Consider the following 19,618-nt stretch of genomic DNA (forward strand, 5'->3'; position numbering starts at 1 on the left):
TACTGTATATGCAGATAAACATATTGTTTGGTAGTGAAGAGATTCAGATCCGCATATAACCCCAGGTCAGCATATCACAGATTCTTCTAAAAGTCTTTCATCATACAAACAATGCCAAGTATCCGTCTGCTAAAGCTCATGGCTTAGTGTAGTGGAGTCTATGGGTCAGCTCGTGTGAAAGGGAGGAAAAATAAGATTGTACGTTAGGTTTCTACCAATACACCGGTGCAGAAAAAGGAACATTTGGAACATTATTAAAATGCATTTTACACCTAAATGGTAAGACTCTACATGTTGTATGTGCAGCGAATCAGCACAGAGTGTAGTCCAGCAATAAGATGACTTTCACACAAACGCTGCAGCAATGAGTCCCCGCTGACCATCTTGAAGGGTATGTATCACTAATCAGTTTTTCATTTATTATTGAAACCAGATTTTTTTTCCAAATGTTTATTTTTATTTCTTGATGAAAATTGTTTTTATTCTATTTTCTGTAAATGATAATGGAGGCTGCCATCTTGCCTGAGCTTCACTTCTGTTCTGGTAACAGCCCTTAGTGATATGCTTTATAGCCACAGGCAGCAATAAATCGCCGCCGAAACATTGAGGTCTTTGGGAGAGTTTTATAGACCTGCTACATACAGGGAGGGAGAGTAGTTAATCTGTGACATCATCTATTGTAAGAAGAGGACGGAATGGTGGGTCAGTGGTGTTAACTTCTATTGTAATCCAGTCTATCTTGTCTGTGATGTATGAGGGTTAGTTTGACTTTCTGATATGATGACTCGCTGGAGCATGATATCTTATCATAGAAGCCAATAAAAGCCAATGAAATCTTAAAAAAAAATAAATATATATATATATATATATATATATATAGCATTAATACTCTTTGCTACAGTGTTGCTACCATGTTGTTGATTTTAAACTTTGTTACACCTATAAATGTGGACACCGCTGCAAAGAAAACCCATGCAGAATTGACAAGTGTCAGTTTATTTTTAGGATTAGTGATTAAAGTGGAAATGGAGGTACGTACCTAGTACTTTGATTGATAGATAGAAGGTGGATAGATAGGAGATAGATAGATAATGGATAGATAGATAGATAAATAGATAGATAGCTCTAGCGTCAAATCAGGAGGCCTCTAGAATTTGGTTGAATACAGTCCCAAAAATTCAGTCTGTATATGTCAGTCACATTTCGTGACTCAAACCCAGTATAGATATCTGGGGCCCAAGCATAGTTCTAGTTATCTATAATGCTAGGAGTCCCTGCCTCCCCATGGAATAACTGTCCCATATTGTTTTAATAAAGATGGAGGGAGGCAGAGACTGCTGGGATTATCTATGACTATAAGGGGCCAATATATGAACTGTATTTTCTGGAATGTATTCAGCTCTGTCCATGAATGTGGATTTATTGGTCATGCAACCTGCAAGACCATCATCACACATGTACTCTGCTCACCTTGTCTTCTATATAGTGCCATCAGCAGTTCGGAGAATTGTTTACTGCCGACACTCTTTTCAGACCTTTTTATGAAGCAATGGTAATATTTTGTTTGATCTTACATTTTCAGCCTTGTTGAGCGCTATTGCTATATGGTTGCTCCCTGTAAATGCTGCTGCTGCTGACATATTGATGCTGCTCACTGGTGGAGGGGTCACTCACACAACTACACAAACAGAAACTTATGACATCCAAACCTATGGGAAGATCCCTGCCTTGAAAAGTGTTTCACTGGAAGTAACAAGCACACCAAATATATCCGACTTTGTAACGGATTTCAAAGAAAACTTGACATTGCCCGTAGTCCAAACCGAATATCCAGTTACTTCAGACAATGATATTTTTTCAACACAGAGCCCCGAAAGCTCATGGATTATAGCAAACGTGACTAGTGATGATCAGATTGATACAGTAAGCGTCACGGGGACCCATATAAATAATCACACGCATTTCTATCCAAGTCTTTACTTTACCGCTGATGTGATGGAAAACGACAAGACAGTTTGCAACTCTGGACCAAACAACGCAGAAATCCTGGCTATTGTCATAGGAGCAGGTTTTCTCACCATTTTATTCAGTAAGTAACACTGATTTTATAAAAAGATATACAAAATGAGAAAAATAATCAGTATTCTTCATTGTCTACACATAGTTAGAGATGAGCGAGTACTGTTCGGATCAGCCGATCCGAACAGCACGCTCGCATTGAAATGAATGGACGTAGCCGGCACGCGGGGGGTTAAGCGGCCGGCGTCAAAGCGGAAGTACCAGGTGCTTCCATTCATTTCAATGCGTGCGTGCTGTTCAGATCGGCTGATCCGAACAGTACTCGCTCATCTCTACACATAATCCTTTACTTCGATGTGACAATCTATCTAAGATGTAGCAGTCAACGAGCATAACCCTTGGTTAGCATACTAGCAACAGGTTTTGCATTTAGTATTTTTTTTCCCGCCTATGTGCATTATAAGTGGGATTTCTTGGGTTGGGTGCATTAGTCAAATAACATTAATGTGAAGACAAGCTGACCTCCTGGTGTGCGAGTCTCTCCACTGTAAAGAAATCGATGTTCGTTCCTTTTAAAACATAGGTACCAATGAATGCAAAGGGGGTTTTTTGTAGTCCCAAAACAGGAAAGCACTGTTATAAGTCTACATAGCCCTAGAGATGCTGTGGTCATAGCACTGTCAGGCCATAACATGACTTCATTCACTAACATTAGGGAAGTTGTCACAGGATAACCCAGGGATCTTTGGCAGCATAGCAGGATACATGCCATAAAGTCATCAGTGAGTGACTTTACGGCATGTCCTTAAAGCTCTTTTACAACGCCCATTATTCAGGGAAATTATTGTCAATGTGTGCTCCTAGGAAAGTTTGTTGCCCTGTATAATATCGCAGCCGATCAGCTGACCAATTGCTTGTTGGCTAGCTGTTTCCATCCTTTATGCAGGATAAAAGATGCAGAATATTGGCAGCACATCACCTAGATAATCAATATGATGTCAATAATCCATGCAGCTGAATGGGGAAGAAATGATTACAGTACAGATTGCACCTCCCCAATTCTGTTTGCCTCACCCTGTGTAATCTGGTCAATGCAAATGAGTACTGGTCAACATGTTTTGAGACCGAATCACAATAAAAGTTACCACCACTAACCCACCATTCCATCCACTGCTTACAATAGATGATGTCACAGCCTATAGGCATCAAAAGTCCGGAGCCAACTCATTGAAGTCTATAGGAGGGTTTCCTACGCAAACGTACAGGGATGGGGAGTAGATAAGCTGTGACATGTGGTGTTATCTTCCATTGTAATCCTGACTCTCTTGTCTATTATGTAAATGAGGTGACGGCTGCAAAGAAAACCTCTGTGAATTGGCAAGTGTCAGTCTACAACTAGGCTTAGTGGCCATAGTGAAAAATGCAAGAAATAGTAATTAAATAGATAAAACTAGTTTAAAAAGTAATTTTCTGATGACACATTTCCTCTAACTTTGTCACTCTGCAAATTTATTTACTTGGAAATAAAAAAAAAAACAGTAACATCTTTAGGATCCCTCAAACGCCCAGCCTTAAGTGAATATACAATTTAGTTTCTGGCAGTTTTAGTTTGACTGGGATTTACAATGCTTCTTATACTTTCTAAGTACCATATTCACATGTGTAATTGTTCCCCTTCTGCTTATCCATCCTCTTCTAGGTGCCCTTCTCTATCAGTTTACAGTATTTCTAAGAAACAGAAAAGCCCAAAGAGACAGCTCTGTATTCATCATTGAGAATGAACTACAAAAGTACGACATAGAAGCAAATGGAGTAGAACCAGACACAAGGCTATAATACAATATCCATCGTGCAGATCAGTAATACCGGTGATGGCTACTGAATGGGCATGGATGCCTACCTGTGTGGAAACCAGGTGACTGACAAATGGCTGTTCCACAGTCAATAGATATTTTACTGCTTTGGATCAGTATAGAAAAACATTACGTTTTACGTCAGAAAAACAAGAAACTCTACTTTTAAGCTTTGCAGCTGATCCAAAAATAATGGGATTCTGTTCAGTAGATCACATCTCCATCAAAACCTGTGGAAACCTGATATATGATACAATAGGATATAGTACTTTTATGGATATATTCAAAGGTGAGCATTTATGAACAGTGCAAAACACCCATTTACATTTGGACAATGGATAACTATAACTCAGTATATAGGGCCTCGTGACTCTCTACTGGCTGATGATGTTGGTGAAAGGAACAATCTGAATACAAAGCCTTGGTTCCCCAGAAAAACCGCCATAATAGTAGTCTGCCATCTGCTTGTAAGTGGAAGGCTGGCAGCTCAGCAAACAGCCCATTGGTCGGACAGCTATAGGAAGTGTTTAGATAGTTTTACTGTATTTATAGTGACTGACCATTTATTATTAATTATTTTATCCATACACTTGCACTGATACCATTATATATAGAAACTGTATATAAAGAATATAGCAGAAAGGCCTCCATTAAAGTGGCAATTTCATGACAATGTAAAGTGAACCTACTACCATTTTGTTCATAGGACTGACATTGTATGTAGTTCTCTACAGAGGAGATACAAGACCTGATGCCAAGAGAAATAAAGCTTTCCAAGCACCAATGTACATTTTTTTTATGTAGATTGTGAGCCCCATATAGGGATCACAATGTACATTTTTTTCCTCCAATCAGTATGTCTTTGTAGAATGGGAAGAAATCCACACAAACATGGGGAGAACATACAAACTACAAGGCCATACATACAAGTTCACAGATGACCAGAGAATCCTATTATAGTTCTGGTTAGTTGTAACGTGGGAGGTCTAATTGTTGTTCAGCGTAACCGCAGGAGGTCCTGGAATTTTTCTGTAAAAGGTGCCTATATTACTACTGCACCAATGAACACTAACACAAACCCACCTATATAATTAAAGCGGGACCCCTTTTTTTGGGTGCCGGATTCTTCCCTGTTAAACAATTAATAGACTGAAAATGAAAGTTCTAGACCAGGGTTTCTCAAAATTCCTAGGCTTAGCAAATACCATCAAGCAGGTTAACTAGGAACTGGAACAATCCATGTGGAGGCTGGGGGAGGTGTCGTTAGGTAACTTGCCCTTTTAAGCGCATGTTCACAGAAGGTGTTTTTTATGCCAATTGTGATTCTTTTTGCACCTTAGAATTATTATAGGAAATGCTACAAATCTGCCTTTCATTGACTTCCCCTTCATTTTAATGTGAAATATGCAGAGTTGTTCATATGACACACTTTATACAGCTGAAAAAAGGGATAAATCAGTCAAAGCATCTTAGAAGCAGTTTTTACACAAATACACTTGTTTGCTTATTGGTATGTACATTGCAGGAATGCATGAAGCTGGAAATAACACAAAAAGTGCATCTGTGTGTCAAAGGAAGATTTCTCCTTAACTCAGCTCTGAGCCTGTAATGTATATTGTGTGTACAGCAATCCATGGAGGAAGTTTTGGTGTCAGATCTTTATTAGAGATGAGCGAACACTAAAATGTTCGAGGTTCGAAATTCGATTCGAACAGCCGCTCACTGTTCGAGTGTTCGAATGGGTTTCGAACCCCATTATAGTCTATGGGGAACATATACTCGTTAAGGGGGAAACCCAAATCCGTGTCTGGAGGGTCACCAAGTCCACTATGACACCCCAGGAAATGATACCAACACCCTGGAATGACACTGGGACAGCAGGGGAAGCATGTCTGGGGGCATAAAAGTCACTTTATTTCATGGAAATCCCTGTCAGTTTGCGATTTTCGCAAGCTAACTTTTCCCCATAGAAATGCATTGGCCAGTGCTGATTGGCCAGAGTACGGAACTCGACCAATCAGCGCTGGCTCTGCTGGAGGAGGCGGAGTCTAAGATCGCTCCACACCAGTCTCCATTCAGGTCCGACCTTAGACTCCGCCTCCTCCAGCAGAGCCAGCGCTGATTGGCCGAATTCCGTACTCTGGCCAATCACTGCTGGCCAATGCATTCTATTGGCGTGATGAAGCAGTGCTGAATGTGTATGTTTAGCTCAACTACACCGGTGGAGTAGTTGAGCTAAGCACACAGATTCAGCTCTGCTTCAATCAGCGCTGGCCAATGCATTCTATTAGCTTGATGAAGCAGAGTGTGCACAAGGGTTCAAGCGCACCCTCGGCTCTGATGTAGCAGAGCCGAGGGTGCACAAGGGTTCAAGCGCACCCTCGGCTCTGATGTAGCAGAGCCGAGGCTGCACAAGGGTTCAAGCGCACCCTCGGCTCTGATGTAGCAGAGCCGAGGGTGCACAAGGGTTCAAGCGCACCCTCGGCTCTGATGTAGCAGAGCCGAGGCTGCACAAGGGTTCAAGCGCACCCTCGGCTCTGATGTAGCAGAGCCGAGGGTGCACAAGGGTTCAAGCTCACCCTCGGCTCTGATGTAGCAGAGCCGAGGGTGCACAAGGGTTCAAGCGCACCCTCGGCTCTGATGTAGCAGAGCCGAGGGTGCACAAGGGTTCAAGTGCACCCTCGGCTCTGCTTCATCAAGCTAATAGAATGCATTGGCCAGCGCTGATTGAAGCAGAGCTGAATCTGTGTGCTTAGCTCAACTACTCCACCGGTGTAGTTGAGCTAAACACACACATTCAGCACTGCTTCATCACGCCAATAGAATGCATTGGCCAGCACTGATTGGCCAGAGTACGGAATTCGGCCAATCAGCGCTGGCCAATGCATCCCTATGGGAAAAAGTTTATCTCACAAAAATCACAATTACACCCGATAGAGCCCCAAAAAGTTATTTTTAATAACATTCCCCCCTAAATAAAGGTTATCCCTAGCTATCCCTGCCTGTACAGCTATCCCTGTCTCATAGTCACAAAGTTCACATTCTCATATGACCCGGATTTGAAATCCACTATTCGTCTAAAATGGAGGTCACCTGATTTCGGCAGCCAATGACTTTTTCCAATGCCCCCGGTGTCGTAGTTCCTGTCCCACCTCCCCTGCGCTGTTATTGGTGCAAAAAAGGCGCCAGGGAAGGTGGGAGGGGAATCGAATTTTGGCGCACTTTACCACGCGGTGTTCGATTCGATTCGAACATGGCGAACACCCTGATATCCGATCGAACATGTGTTCGATAGAACACTGTTCGCTCATCTCTAATCTTTATGCCTCTTATTTAAATCTGGTGAGCATGCCTTTAGATAGTAGCAGATAAATTCTGCAAATATATATATATATAAAAAAAATTTTTTTTTTAAGGGATTCTATCATTAAAATCACATTTTTTCTCAATCACATGCAGAAATAGCCTTAAGAAAGGCTATTCTTCTCCTACCTTTAGATGTCTTCTCTGAGCCGCCGTTCGGTAGAAATCCCGGTTTTCTCCTGTATGCAAATGAGTTCTCTTGCAGCACTGGGGACGGTCCACAGCGCTCAAACAGCACTGGGGGCGTCCACAATGCTGCGAGAGAAGTCTCCAGCGCCGCCTCCATCTTCTTCAAGGACAGCCTCTCTGCGCGTCTTCTTCCGGAGCAGGATTCAACTTCTAGGCCTCGGGCAGAGCCGACTGCGCATGCCCACAAGAAAATAGCCGCTTAGATTTCTAACGATCGGCGGCACGGAGAAGACATCTAAAGGTAGGAGAAGAATGGCCTTTCTTAAGGCTATTCCTACGTGTGATCGAGAAAAAAAATGTGATTTTAATGATAGAATCCCTTTAAGGAATGGGTTTAAAATCAAAACTAAGTATTATTGACTTCACCAATTTCCCAGACACTGCTGTTTCAACAATTACTGGGTCCCTAATTGGTTATATGTCCTAGACTGGTGCTGAAACACAGTCTCCGGCCACAACAATGTCCTGACTCAGCCAAGATGGGATCGATAAGTAGGAACCAGCAAAAAACAAATAAAGGCCCATTATCAGGAAAGAAAGTTTGTAGGACTCAGGGTTGTAGAGTCAGTAGTCCAAAGCACAGATTCAGGCTCCTATTTTTCCACAACCCAACTCAGACGCCTTCATAAATGGCTGAAGCAGGAAAAAAAAGTGATTCAATTCCTATGAAACTAAATATGCAGAAAAATATGCAAGTTACATAAACATCTGAAGTTAGGATGACGATAGGTATGTATGGATAAAAAGCTGAAAACATCAAGTGTACAAGAAAGTTGTATTCCATCATGATATTTTATACTCAAGAAAATGGATATTGTGTAACCATAACAGAATTCAATAGCAATAATATACAATGGTCAATGACATCTCAGAAACATAACGATACCATTTTACCATCAATAAATACATCTGATTTCTAGGACGTATATACATCTAATACAGATTTTACATCTTATACAGTAAGGCTTAGTCATTGCACAATGTAACTACTGAGATTTACTCATAAGGCTTTGGCTAAATGCTACTCACTATCTACAGACATCAGAATAATCGCACGTACTATAGTACGTAAATCAGCAAAGCAAAGTGTGCAGTACATACTATATACCTAGCTTAAGATTGTATACATCCCCAGCCCCTGTAGCTTAATAGCAGCATGGCCTTAACACCATAGTACCTTCAAATAATAGAACCTTTTAGAATTCAGGTCTACAATATATTAGGATTTGTTTCTTCTGTATTATGTTGGTAAATGTAAGGTATGATATTGCACCACAGTCCATCTTTTGTAAACTAGGATATGTCGGTAGTGGTTTCAAGCACTTACTCTTTGAAGGGCAACTACAGTCAAAAATAAAAACACTCAATTTACTTTATATCTTTTGTACTATAACAAAAACAAAATACAGATTTCCTGCATGTGTCCCTGTGTCTCTAGATTAATCTACCTTGTCTTTCCCCTCCAGTATAAACAAGAGGATTGTAAGGATGGGGAATGGCTATTTGGCGGGCTGGGGGCAGGTAACAGACTGCTCTTTGCAGAGAGACTGGTGAAATAGTAAGAAAAACTCTTTAAAAAGAACCTAAATATATTATGTACACTATATATTGTGCATTACGCAAAATATAAGATGGAAAATAGCAGTTCATCCAGAGTTTTTGCTGTAGCGCAATATAAAGCTGATACAACCATGTCACGTGCCAACTATAGACACAGGTCTGACGTTACCTGAAGTTCCAAACTAAAATCTCAAAGTCTTCTTGTTATACAGTAGTCACTGGATTTTGCTTTGGATTTGTACAGCTCTGACCTTGCACACAGCTATAATCTTACCATTGAGAAGATCAGGAGCAATAACTAGTGTATAGAAATGAGCAAACCCATAAAAATATACATGTTATTCACTGCTGACTAAACTGAGTAATCATTCTAAGAAATGTGACCATTTTTCCTTACAGGTGGAAGAGTATCATTTTGTTCATTAAATACAAGTTAAAGTCTCAAAGAACATGTAAGGCAGAAGTTACTTATTGTCATTTGCTATGTGCAAGCAAACATTACAGACATCTCCCATCCATATGTCCTATTAGGGTGAGAGGATGTCATAAAATGGGAACCACTAAAGGGTCTACTTAGCCAAAGTATAGAGTCACTGCAAAGATCAACTCTGGCAACCCTACTGCTTCAGTGTTACATGGCTGCCCATTGAAGTAAATGGGTCCCATGTAAACCTTCAGCTATCCGTACTGATGACAGTGGGTTGCCAGATTATACAACTGGATTAGCAGCCTTACTATGGATATCCGAAAAGTGACAGGAAGACTCCTATAACACAATGGCAAGGCACATAAACAGGACTTAACAAGACAACCGGGAAAATCTGAGGTAAATGAACATGTCAGCAACACTTGGCTTTAGTTACTCAAATCAAGCAACTGATCTCGTCTCTAAAACAGCGAGCCTTGCTACTGATCTATCATGTAATGAAGAGTCTTTTATGTGGTCCTACATGACCTTTCCTAAATATAAGGCTCCTCCATTGTAAAAGCAGCACTACATCAGATGACTAACACACATCCGCTATGTACTACTTCCTCCGCTGCTTTTCCCAGAGCTGCTGCTCTTCTGCATACGGCTAGCACTAGACTGGCGGGGGACTCGCTGACTTGACCCTTCACGACCGCTCCGTTCCGTTGGGCCTTGACTCAAGTTTGTTGGAGGGTTCAATTTATTTCTTCCTGCAGAATAAGCAAAGACGGTGTTAATACTAAACCTCTATGTACCACACTCATTGGTATTTGTTAATGTTCCTTCATAATAAAGAATCTAAAACAAGCACAGAAAGAGGAATCCAGTATCTCCAATCGCCACACAGAAAACAATTTGCTTCATGTGCATTTGTAAAACCAGAATATCACTTTATGAACAGAAGAGAAATCAACAAAGCTCCTCAATAGGGAAATATTAATATGCTCCAAAATTTGGGAGAAAATTGGTACAAACCGCATGCCCCACCACATTCCTTATGTGTTTTAGACACTTGACAAGAGGGCATGGCTTAACAGAGAAGGGGAATGACTTGCAAGGAGGGTGCTGAAAATGTGACAGGGACTAAAACTGTGCCAAAATGCTGCACAATAATAGGTAGTGTAACGCTAGACAACGAAAGTGTCCGACATTATCAAAATGTGTTACCCAACATGGGGATCTGTGATCGATCTCCAGAGTCTTCTGGCTGCCTAAGTAAAACTATCAAATATAGGTAACATATCTCTAGGTAATGGAAATGAAAACCAAATCCTACTCAGCAGACATGTTAGTGTTAGTAAACTCTACTGTTGCAAGTACGTTACTTGCTATAAAACTACCTAGAGCAGACTGTGTGCAAAGGACCCTATGGCCCAATTCTCCTCTAGATACCAAGCTTCTAGATAAGAATGATCTGCAACACAGTAAGCCATATCATTCCCCCCTTACTGAATCTGTAAAATAAATACCTACATAAAAACGAGGCATTGTAGGGACCCTCAGATTTTTGTGGGAGCATATTTGCTATCCATGTGGATGCCTTTTAAACAAACACTAATATAGGTGTTAACATAGCCTTAAAGCCCCATTTACTAAGGACGTCGATGCTTTAGGTAGAAAGAACACCCAACACAGTAGCCCACATCTATATCCATCATGCAATTTGAGGGAATAGACTTGGGATTATCGGCACTGAAACCAGACTTTTCAGATATTACAAGATGTGTGCTTTGCCATACAAGGGGACAGATGTGCTCAACTGGCAAGATATCATTTGGCTAGTAATGCCTGAGTCCACCAGTTAATACACAGTCCAGTCACATTAATGTGAGCACCTGTCAGAATCCAGAATGAACTCCTTTTGCAGAGCAGATCGCTGTGAGACGTGCAGAAAGAGAGGGGATGTTGTGATGATGTTCACTGGGTTGTTGAGCCATGCCGACTCCAGTGCCGCGGCCAGCTGTGCTAGGTTACGTGGTTGAGCATCCATGGCACGAACGAATCGATCAAGGTGGTCCCACAGATTCTCGATTGGGTTCAAGTCCAGGGTATTTGCTGGCCAAGGAAGTACAGTAAACTTATCCGGGTGCTCCTCGAACCACACACGTACACTGCGAGCTTTATGACACATCGCATTGTCCTGCTGATAGATGCCATCATCCTGAGGAAAAACAATTCGCATGTAGGTGGTGAACATGTTCCGCAAGGATAGCTGCATACTTGTGTTGATCCATCGTGCCTTCCACAATGATGAGTGCACCCAGATGGCTGATATTACGTGCCTTCTGCGATTGGTTATTTAACGTTCACGTCAAAAGTAGGCGGTGGTCACATTAATATGACTGGACTGTGTAGTTATACTGCAGATCTACCGATGCATGCTATTCTATTAGGCTGCTGTCCAATGTTGGGTGGTTGTTCTTCCTGACATTTTCAGGACAGGATTCCAAAGCTAAAGATGTCAATTTCTCCTCAAAATCTTAAAGCCACAAATATATGTATTATTAAAATTGTTATAATAGCTACAAATGCACATTTTATGGTATACCATGAAATAAGTGGTGTGGGAGATTTCTCACTTCCTGTGGGCACAGGGGACACCTGGAGAGGTGTAAAGGAACATTAGCAATAAAGTCATCAGAGAGCGCCAGGAGAGGCTGCTAATCTAGGTTACAGCCACAAAGCAAGCAGCAGCACCGCAGCCCCCAGAACCAAGCATTGCCATTACTGCTAAGAAAAGCAAATGGGAAATGTATACAAGCAAACTACTACTGCAATAAACAGAATGACCATGGAGTCCAGGAAGAAGCAGCTTACTGAAAGTAGATTCAATGGTGTGTACACGCATTTTGATTTAATGTACAACTGCTTGAGTGCAAAGTATTTCTAATGTCACCTAAGGATATGAATACTCAGAATATAAGAGCAGAACCCATTTGCTTGTAGAGTCTTCTTATCTCTTTGCATTATTATATTTCCCATAGATCTCAAATATATCTAATGAGAAATGTTTGCTTGCATGTGACTGAATATAGTTTATACAATGGGCAGGTTATGACAAATACAGGAGGAAGAGATCCTGTATCTACTTCTCCATAGGTTATACAAGTCATAGACTCCTGTGACTAAGACAATACAGAAGATGCTTGTGCTACTGTATATAGACAGACAGACTATTATTTTTCCATAGGTGGTGTCCATTCTGGTTGGCATGGCTATGCTGTATAATACAAACACACTATATTATATCTAGGTTTAATAAGCACAGAGTTACTGGAAAAGCAATTTACAATAGCCATCCAAATACAATGTGTAGTGCCAGCAACTAAAGTAAAAATGTTCAATTGTTTACTTGCTACGATCTAAACTCCGTATAAGAATATATAGATGGAAAGGATTCGTAAACATAAAAACTTATCCAATCATAGTTACAGTATGCATCTATGAACCATAAAAATTATAGGGTCTTCCTAGAAAAAAAACAAAAAAAAAAAACAAATTGCCCAGTGCTAATAAATATACAACCCCTGGCAGAAATTATGGAATCACCATAAATCATAACGTTTAGGCTCTCTAACATGTCCAGAAGATTTCCACACATGTAAGAGGAGCATTTAAAAGCACAGAATCCTGCTGGGCAGCAATGGTGAACATAGTTACCATTGCTGATCACGGTCACAAAGGTTAAGTAAAGTAGGTGCCCTAACGGGTGGGAAGCAGATCATGACTTGCCTCAGAGAGCAGAGCTTCTGCCCTAGCAGACTTGCAAAACCATGATTTTAAAAGGGGATCTCACAGTAGAACCCATAGCATCCAGCTGCTTGTTTTATGGAGGGTTGCCTGGTTTGAAATCACATTTTATAATTCATATTTAGGTCTTAATAAAAAGGATCTCTGTCTCCTACTAAAGTCCTTACCCAGTAAACAGAGAAAGGCTACTATGATAATCTATCTATAGTATCACATACAGTTGGTAGGGCCCCTGCAGCAAGACAACCTGAGATTAGATTATCATCATTATTATTGATTTTTATTTTTGGGTGGGAAGGGGTGAAAGGGGCTGCTCTTAGCAAAAAGATGCTGAACAGCTACAGCTTATCTGCCATATTGTGTATGGGCACTTTAAGAAGTCTATCCTATAAAATACCAAGGTATACATACAGTAGCAAGAAAAAAGTAAATAGATTTCATGGATAGAAAATAGTGACCAGGACAGACAAAGCCACAGGAATAACATCTGTATATCCCAATATCCAGGACAAAGCTCTTCCCCCTTACAGCCTCACAATACTGCACAAGCTTGTGCTCGGCCTCTTCTGCAGAGTGTTCCGCATGTCTAACTAGATATGCGTTACCCAACTCTATAGGGTATAGTCGGCTCTCCAGCTGCTGTGAAACTACAACTCCCAACACGTTCCATTCACTTCCATGGGAGTTCCAAGAACAGCAGAGCAAGTATGCATGCTGGGAGTTGTAGTTTTGCAACAGCTGGAGAGACGTACGTTCCCTACCCCAGGTCTAGGATGACATCCTGCAGCATGCACAACCCTGGGTTGCAGCTTTAGACATCTGCAATAAAAAGTTAAAGGGGTTTTCCAGCATTGCAATATTGATGACCTATCCTTAGGATAAGTCACCCAAGTCAATTTGGTGGGGATCAGTCAAGAGTCCTGTACACTAAAGAACAAGCTCAGTGCCATAAGTGGTGTAGTGAGTGTTTGATATTGCAGCTCAGCCACATTTGAATGAGACTGTGCTACAAACATGTCACGTGATGTATGAAAGTGAAGTCACTTGCTCAATTGCTTCAAGCGGCAGATAAGTTGAAGTGCCAGGTATTGGAAACCTACTCATTAGATATTGGGGACCTATCCTAAGGACAATATCTAAAAGGATTCTGCTTCCCAAACCAATAATCACACCAGTACAAGCAGAAACATATTTTTGGCCACAAACTGATGAAGAAATAGACAAATAATCGTCTTTTTATAAAGTAAAAAAAAGGGAATTGTATCAGCTCACCCTATGAAACCAAATGCAAGTCCACCGGGTCTTGAGGAGCACGGCATACAGGTAACCTCTCCTGCAGGAAATGGGTCCACGTTGAAAATGAAAACGCTGAGAAGAAGGGATGTAATATCCCGAAACGCGTCCTCTAGTCGCAGGTCTGACTTTAGTTACTATGTAACTGTTTTATTGGCAAGAAAATAAAAGTAAAATTTTAATTCCGCGGATTTTTCATCTTTCATCGGTCTTCCGTTAGCAGCTGGCGTTTTCATTTTCAACGTGAATCGTCTTTTTATGGATCTACAAATCCGCCTGCAAGTGCACCGCGGTTGGGCTTGATCTACCCACAGAGCTCCAGCTCTCCCCTGGAATCAGTGCCTAATGTCTGTCTTTTAGCCAGGAACGACATTTTCCTTTGGCAGCACTTGCAGGCTGATTTGCAGATCCATAAAACAATAGTTATCATAGTATTGCTTCCTTGGTTTGTGGCCATAAGGCTGAGTTCATACAGAGTTTTTTGGTCAGGAATCCGCCTAAAAAAAAAAGCCTGCCAATAGAATTCTATTGGGAAGCTGATTTTGAGGCAGATTCCTGACCAAATAACTTTGTGAGAACTCAGCCTAAGGCACAGGGTATTGTAGACCGGAATTTGATGCGGAGGCCGCCTCAGGTTCCGGTCCAAAATACGGGTAGCTGCAACTGGATGTTGGTGCAGTGCACCGGCATCCAGTCACGCACTCTGCTCCGGATGAGGCCCAAATGAATGGGCCTAGTCGAGAGGAGGGAGTGTCTTCAGGCAGATTCGCCAGAAGAATGAGCATCTCACTTCTTTTTTTTTCCAGGAGCCAGAACAAACGGAAAAAAGAACTGACCGGCTCCAATTGATTTCAATGAGAGCAGTCTTTTTGGTCAGAATTTCGAGGCAGATTCGTCCTCAAAGTCCTGACCAAAATACCCTGTGTGAACTCAGCCTAAAGGTATGTTTATACAATAAAAGACCCCTATATGACATTATTATTGGTTTGGCAAGCATTTTGGACTTAACAGACTCTCTTTAACACCTGGAAAACATGTTTAACCGATTTCTAAAGTTGTGCCTAAAAAAACTAACCCATCCTTTCCTTACTTTAGTATGAATTTTGGTGTAACTCATTTGCCTGTCAATTATAATGGACATAAATGTGTGCTTATGTTCAGTGTGATAAGATTGAGGCTTCCATTGCATGAATGTACATACCAAAGCAATGGCACCATCTACAATTTAAGCCCTACTTGCATCTGTTAGGTCACAATAGGAACCAGGTTGTTACTGTAAGGTGAAGTACTCTGATAACGGCAGCTCACAAGTATCTTTGCCATTTTATTCCAAGGTTAGAACAGAATTGTCAGTATAACTGGTTCCTAGTGTGAGAGCAGACCACTGGGGACTTCTATGAAAACTCATGCACAGATAAGGTACGGACATTAAGACAGAAATCTGTGTGAGACAAATCTTAACACTGTCTTATCATGCACCAGTTTTCATAAATGTTCCCCAGAGTCATCCAAGTAGAATATACCAATAAAAGCAACCTGCGAATGGTGAGAACAGGCAGCAAGAAAGCTGGAAGGAACCAGGGGGACCTTGAGAAAGAGGTGAACAAACATCGACAGGACTGTAGACCACAATCTTAGCGCCTTTAATTCTTGGTGCTCGAAGATAAGAGGAGGAAAAGGAGTGCGGAGCAGGAATTTTACTGTTCTTGTCTGTGAGAAATGGAAGCTCTAATATGAAAAGACAAACATCAAAAAGAAGCAACATGGCTGATTTCAGAAACACTGGTAAGGAGCAATGTTTCAACCCAGAAATCTCAAGTCATTTGAAGTAACACAATACAAACTTTTTTTTTTTTTCACCTGCAAGAAAAAACAAATAACAAAAAATGTGCAGATATAAGGCACAAAAACATTTTTGGATCATGTATTTATTTAAAAATGTTTCTCACTAATGACATGTATCCCCTTTCCCCACAGGAGGGGATATAGCAAGTGACGGAGGGTTCGACCACTGGGACTCTCAACAATCATGAGAAAAAAGGCTTGGAAGTATTCCTTGTGATGTGTCAGTCTGGCCATCACTCCATATACTTCTATGGGGTGGCAGATCACTGTTCCACAAGTTCCATAGACATAAATGAAACCCACCTCTTGTGATTGATGGGTGTCCCAAAATTGAAGTCCCCAGCAATTAGACAACTATATCCTCTCCTTTAAAAAAAGCTCTTTAAGGCAGGCTAATACAAAACTTATACTGTTCTAGGGGTAAGCAGTGGTCCACAGAACTCTGTATACTGTACATATACATTAAATAATCTGTCTATACAAATAGTATGGTTTATTAGGGAACAGTATAAACACTAAGCTGTCCCTGGTCATTGCTATTTCTTTCCTGGCTTAAAGGGCTTATCCACATAAATACAAACAAATCTGCAAATGTTACTCAGAAAAAAAAAATGTCAGTTCTCTCACATTCCAGCGCAGGCACTCGCACTGTCATCTCAGTCTTTGTTTAGAGGGCTAGCATTTGACTACTGCAGCGCTGACATAACACATTACTAGTACAGCAGTTAACCACTGAAGTGATGTCATGTTGGTCGTCTGTAAACAAAGACTAGGAGTAGTTGCTGGATCAACAGGAAAAAAAAAAAAGCATGAGTACTAATTCATTTTTGTTCTACAAGATTTGTAGACGCTTTTAATTCATCTTGTTCTTAAACCCTTTAATCTGAATGCCCAAAACAGAAATCAAAACGGTTTTCAGGGTGGCTATAAACGTGAATGGGGTTAATAGGTGAATACATTATGGACCCAATGCTGAACCATGAGCAGTTTATTATAAAAGCAAAGCCCAAAAGCTACAACACCTCTCCTTGCTACACCTAGGAGTGACTATCGCTATTTCTATGTATAAAGATATAAGAGATGTGAGGTCAATGTTACCTCCTTACATTAAGACACCAAAGACCTCACCAATCTGTCTTCATTTATTTACACTGAGACTACCTGTATTATCGCCAAGTCTCCTGCCCGAAGTAACATCAGACTGGAGAGAAGTCACTGCATGCTGGATGGGACACTTGCCAAGGCAACCATCTAGACGGCTGACATGCCAACTGTACTATCCACTAGGCAGTCTTGTATTTCCAAGGTGGTGACGTGTGCCTGGGCAATCCCTTCCCTGACCAGTCTGTCATACATAGAGCTGGATCCTGCTAACCGCTTTGGCAAGGAAACAAGGATATGGGGCACAATGTTTTAATAACAATATAGTAGAGAACTGCTTGTAAAATGACCCATCAACTACAAAATATCTGAAGCTAGTCATATGTCATATATCATATGTGGCCCCTAGACAGCTGGATCTCCTACCTCTTGTGTCTGCATGTGTAGTAGTCAGCAGGGTGGCGGCATTCGCCTCAGCAGGAGCGCCATCGGTCAGTCTGTGCCCAGCACACATGGATTTCAGCATCTGGAACACGGCTAAGGGCGCCACATTCATCTTTAATAAATCCACAATTATTCTGTTAAAGTAAGAGAAAGGTTAGAGACCCTAAAGCAGAGGCCTGAGCGTGTGGAGAGACTGGGCTGCTCCTCACTAGGGGACATGGCTCTTACTTGAACACCTCCTGGTCCATGATTATGCCGGCCGCTTGCGCCAGGTCATACAGCTCCGCCTCCTCTGTGGTCAGCACCTTCTTCTTCTTAGTCACGTACTTCTGTACCGAGCCACTCACCGTCATCACCGCATCTAGGCCCGCGGCAGGCTGAGGCGCGGCCATTCTAGGAGACACACAGATCTTCCGGCGAGCAGCAGATACCCGAGGAGACGCTTGTGAACTGCACACCGGACACCCCGACTACCGCCGTCAATCTTGCTTTCCCGCCCAAGGGCGCCGTCAGACTACGCTAACAGGTTGCCTAGCAACACAGCGGAAACACAACTGTATGCTGTGGGCTAGTGTAAAGTATCCGCCGGGAGACAAAGAGTAAGCACACATAGTTCCGGTCATATAGTAGACTGTGGGCGCCGTCATGTGTAGTCCAGTAATAGGAAACATGAGGCTTAGAAACATAGTGATATTGTCAGGGACATAGCAGCGGCTGCAGTCCTTTACCGGGCCCTGAGGCTGAGGGGGCCCCAATGTATCTAGTTCACCAGATATATGGGTGATACAGGAAAGTCATTGGGGCGCAATTATCAAGCCTCGTGCACCTATTTTCTTCTAATTCTGCTCCTTTCACAATTTTATGCGTTTTTTTAATTAGGGTTTATCTGTATGGAACATATAATATATTTATGACATAATGCAGAGTTACATAGTAGATGAGGTTGGATGAAGTCATCAGTCCCTCAAGACTAACCTATAACCTTACAATCCCCTGAGACACATGTCCATTTCCCCATTTCAGGAGAAAAAATTCCTTCCCGACTCCAATCTGGCAGTCAGTATAAAAACACTGGATCAACATGTCCTTACAATCTAGAGTCCATAACCCGTAATATTGTTCAGTTCTAGAAAGACCTCCTCTAGGACTGCTATGTTTTGTTTTGGGGGGGTTTTCCGCATTCTCAGGTCTAACATATATATACTGCGCCAATAAGAGGTAAACCAGTATATGACACTGTAATATGCTCTAGATTTTGTGCCTGGCAGAAAATCTGCAGGGTATACATGTTTAGACATGCCCAACCAATAATATTGCTTTTACACTACAGTGACCAATCACAGCTCAGCTAAGAATTATATGTTGCCTATAGTGACCAATCAGAGCTCAGCTACTAATAACATCAACTCTGAGCTCATGATGTGATGTCATAATGCCACAACTTGTATTCCACACACACGCACCACACACCTACTGCAGTCTTGTCCTGATGGTACAGAGATGCGCACCCTTCAGCTGCAGCTCTGATGATGATTCATCCAAATTTACATAAAAGGATAGCTGAGACCCCCTTAGCCAGACCTGGGCAATGTACGGCCCGTGGGCCATATCTGGTCCGCATAACTTGGCTAGGGAGGCGGGTCTTAGTGCCGGCAGGACAGTGCAAGAAGATGGAGACGTGTGGTGTGTGTCCAAAGGTGCTGAAAGGGGAGGGAGGGGGATGTGAGATGCA

General features: G+C 41.7%; 1 protein-coding gene across 2 annotated transcripts; it reads right to left on the bottom strand.

The window, feature by feature from the left end:
* Nucleotides 1-8,301: 8,301 nt before the first annotated feature.
* Nucleotides 8,302-18,417, bottom strand: LOC142201958 (mitotic-spindle organizing protein 2B-like). Of its 2 annotated transcripts, none has more exons than XM_075272281.1 (4): nucleotides 18,115-18,417; nucleotides 17,869-18,020; nucleotides 16,084-16,224; nucleotides 8,302-10,163 (listed from the first exon to the last, which is right to left on the bottom strand). In XM_075272281.1, the coding sequence occupies exons 1-4, from the start codon at nucleotides 18,276-18,278 to the stop codon at nucleotides 10,006-10,008; spliced, it is 615 nt and encodes a 204-aa protein (XP_075128382.1). In that variant the 5' UTR covers nucleotides 18,279-18,417; the 3' UTR covers nucleotides 8,302-10,005. The 2 variants fall into 2 exon arrangements, with proteins under 2 accessions (XP_075128382.1, XP_075128381.1); XM_075272280.1 differs by having other exon boundaries at nucleotides 16,033-16,224.
* Nucleotides 18,418-19,618: the final 1,201 nt, after the last annotated feature.

The sequence above is a fragment of the Leptodactylus fuscus genome, chromosome 1 (genome assembly GCF_031893055.1).
Source record: "Leptodactylus fuscus isolate aLepFus1 chromosome 1, aLepFus1.hap2, whole genome shotgun sequence".
In the NCBI taxonomy this organism is placed as follows: Eukaryota; Metazoa; Chordata; class Amphibia; order Anura; family Leptodactylidae; genus Leptodactylus; species Leptodactylus fuscus.

Excerpts from the sequence above, each read along its gene's own strand:
- LOC142201958 (XM_075272280.1), bottom strand. The coding sequence starts at position 18,278 with ATGGCCGCGCCTCAGCCTGCCGCGGGCCTAGATGCGGTGATGACGGTG. Across the intron at positions 18,021-18,114 it reads ATGGACCAGGAGGTGTTCAA|AATAATTGTGGATTTATTAA; the intron begins GTAAGAGCCATG and ends TTACTTTAACAG. Across the intron at positions 16,225-17,868 it reads TACACATGCAGACACAAGAG|AGCTTCCATTTCTCACAGAC; the intron begins GTAGGAGATCCA and ends TTTTCATATTAG.